This window comes from Ostrinia furnacalis, unplaced genomic scaffold, assembly GCF_004193835.3.
Source record: "Ostrinia furnacalis isolate ACB-3 unplaced genomic scaffold, ASM419383v2 OfSCF1906, whole genome shotgun sequence".
NCBI classification, from domain to species: domain Eukaryota; kingdom Metazoa; phylum Arthropoda; class Insecta; order Lepidoptera; family Crambidae; genus Ostrinia; species Ostrinia furnacalis.
In genome coordinates, this window is record NW_021132145.1 from 1 (window position 1) to 2,500 (window position 2,500).

General features: G+C 36.3%; 1 protein-coding gene across 1 annotated transcript in view; it reads right to left on the reverse strand.

Moving 5' to 3' along the window:
* Positions 1 to 1,692: 1,692 nt before the first annotated feature.
* The window catches only part of LOC114353994 (uncharacterized), a 4,680-nt gene continuing 3,872 nt past the window's right edge, over positions 1,693 to 2,500 (reverse strand). Inside the window, exon 4 of the mRNA XM_028306206.1 lies at positions 1,693 to 1,986. Coding sequence (XP_028162007.1) covers positions 1,792 to 1,986 — 195 coding nt within the window. The 3' untranslated portion in view covers positions 1,693 to 1,791. The remainder of the gene's footprint in view (positions 1,987 to 2,500) is intronic.

The window sequence follows — 2,500 nt, forward strand, 5'->3', positions numbered from 1 at the left end:
GTATTAGAAAGTTACTGCCGCAGCAAAGGTGTTAATACGGTGTAGGTTTTATAGCATAATTTAATATGCTACGGGTATTATCGCTTTTAAAAACAACAGGAGGTGGGTATAGCTAATATCAATTAGAGGAATAGAGTTTTTTTTTCCTAAAGATTACTGAAGTCCTGCTGCTGACAACTCTATTAAAGAAGGGAAATTGTAGAGCCAAACAATATGTTCATGGTTAAAATCGACATTTAAGTGTGTATTCTTAAAAAAATTGTGGTCACTCTACTCTAAAGTTGATTCACAAGATAGTAGCCGCACAGTGATGCTCCGTTTGTCACGCGATGGCTAGTGATGTGCCGCTGCGCTATCGATTCAACAGGAAAACCGTAACCTTTCCGATTTATTGCGTTTTCTCATTCATAGCGTGACTTTGCGCTCCCTACGCACGATTCTGCTCCATATTCGTACGGTTTATTTTTGTTTTCCTACGTAATCTCAAGGTCATCGCTAAACGATTTTTTCACAGCAATATGGTGGTCGTAACTGTTGGTTTTAACCCTTAAGTAACACCGTGGGGTAATTTTTTACCCCAGACGTATAAAAATTGGCATATCTTTTTTTCTATTGAAGCTAGAGCAATGTCGTTTTGTGTATTCTCAATGCAGAGTGTGCGCTTTAAGCTCGTAGACGCGGGATGTGACAAAAATCATCCGTTTGGCTTTTACAGGTAGGTGGGGTAGAAATTTACCCCAGGGTGTTAGTTACGCATGCTTTAATTTATCATAACCTAACATGTAATTAATAGGTTTTTATTATATTTAAACAAAATGAGTAAATATTTATATGACGATCAAGTAGCACGTTGTCTTGAGAATGTAGAGATAAATAGAGCTTGATTTACATGATACTTTTCGAACTTCGAAGACATCCCCTCAGAACAGAGCGTTCATAAATTCGACACAGAAATATAACTCCAAAATGATAATTACGTAATAATTCAGTGTGTTTGATGTGTTCTGAAAATAATATTTAGGAATAAAATAAAATAAAATAAAACAATTTCTCATAATTTTATAATTTTTTATTTTTTTTTGCTTTGATAAAAGTTCAAAAATTTACGTTTTATTTAACTTTGAGTTTAAAATTGTATAAAGCAGCTATTCGATGTCCGATTAGTGTAAGTTTTTGGTTCCCACAATAACTTTTCAAGATTTTTCTAGAAGGTCATTGTAGAAACTATAGTAGCAAATGAAAAATTCTTTGTTTTTTGTTATGATTGTTTTAAAATGTTTTTTTACGCGAGACAGACGATTTTTCAAGGCAATCGTATAATTTAGTCAGCCCGCTAATACATTTTAAATTACAAATTGAATTTATTTTCAATATTTACTTTAAAAAAAATCAATTTCCGTTTGGGGTAATTTTTTTACCCCAGGGTGTTCAATGTGTAACCAAAAATAAGGATGTTACTTAAGGGTTAAGACCCACTTTTTTCGTGTAATGTCATTTGCTAAAGGGTTATGTATTTAGGAAACTCTGACTTTTTCCGGCGGCTTTGCCTGCGTGAATTTTTGTGTGGTTTTCCCTGGATCTCTCAAAGTTATGGGTAGGTAAGTATTATTCGTAAAAAGGTTACTTTCTTTCGTATGAAATTTCTAGTGTGAATTTAAGGAAAAAAAAAAGCAAATGTTCAATACTGATAGCAAAACTGTTTATTAGCACCACAACAACAGCACGGAAATGATCTCAACGCTTAAATAAGGGAAGAACAAAATATTTACAATCTCATATTATTAGATGCGTTTACCAGCCGTGGCCATAGGATTGCACAATCGGCTGCGAGTAGGCCTGCACTACCGGCGCAGCGTGGACTTGTTGGTAGACCGGTTGGGCGACAGCTTGGACTATCGGTTGGGAGACGACTGGGGCAGCGTGGACTATCGGTTGGGATACCACTGGGGCAGCGTGGACGACTTGTTGAGCCACTGGGTGGACGATCTGGAAAAATAATGTTTGGATGACCAAGTTGATTGAAAATTAATGAAGAGTTTTATTAAATGGCACTGGGTCTTTGTAGGTACTTGTGCTAATAACCATGAACCAATAAAATCAAGGCCAGTTAAGTCGATCCATAGTTTTAATAAGCTAGGCGGAGTTCATGGATTCTAGGCACCATTCTTAGACTTTAATTGCTTGCATCGCAAATGGAAGATCGGATTGAAAAGGATTAAAGCCAATACAAGTGAACCTGTAGATGAATCAACCGCGACGTATGATGACTGATCTTTGAGTTCTCCAAAGTAGGTAAATGGTTTCAATTCGTCATTAATTCTTTTTTGGAATGAGTGATCATGCCATGCTCAACGGATTGGACAGGATGACCGCAATAATTCCTGGAAAGATATTACCTATCTTTACGTAAGGAACATCTCTTACGTCCTTATAAGATTTTATTTCCTCTGTAATGTTGGAGGAAATTATAGCTGATGGCACTAGACTTGGGGATCACGGC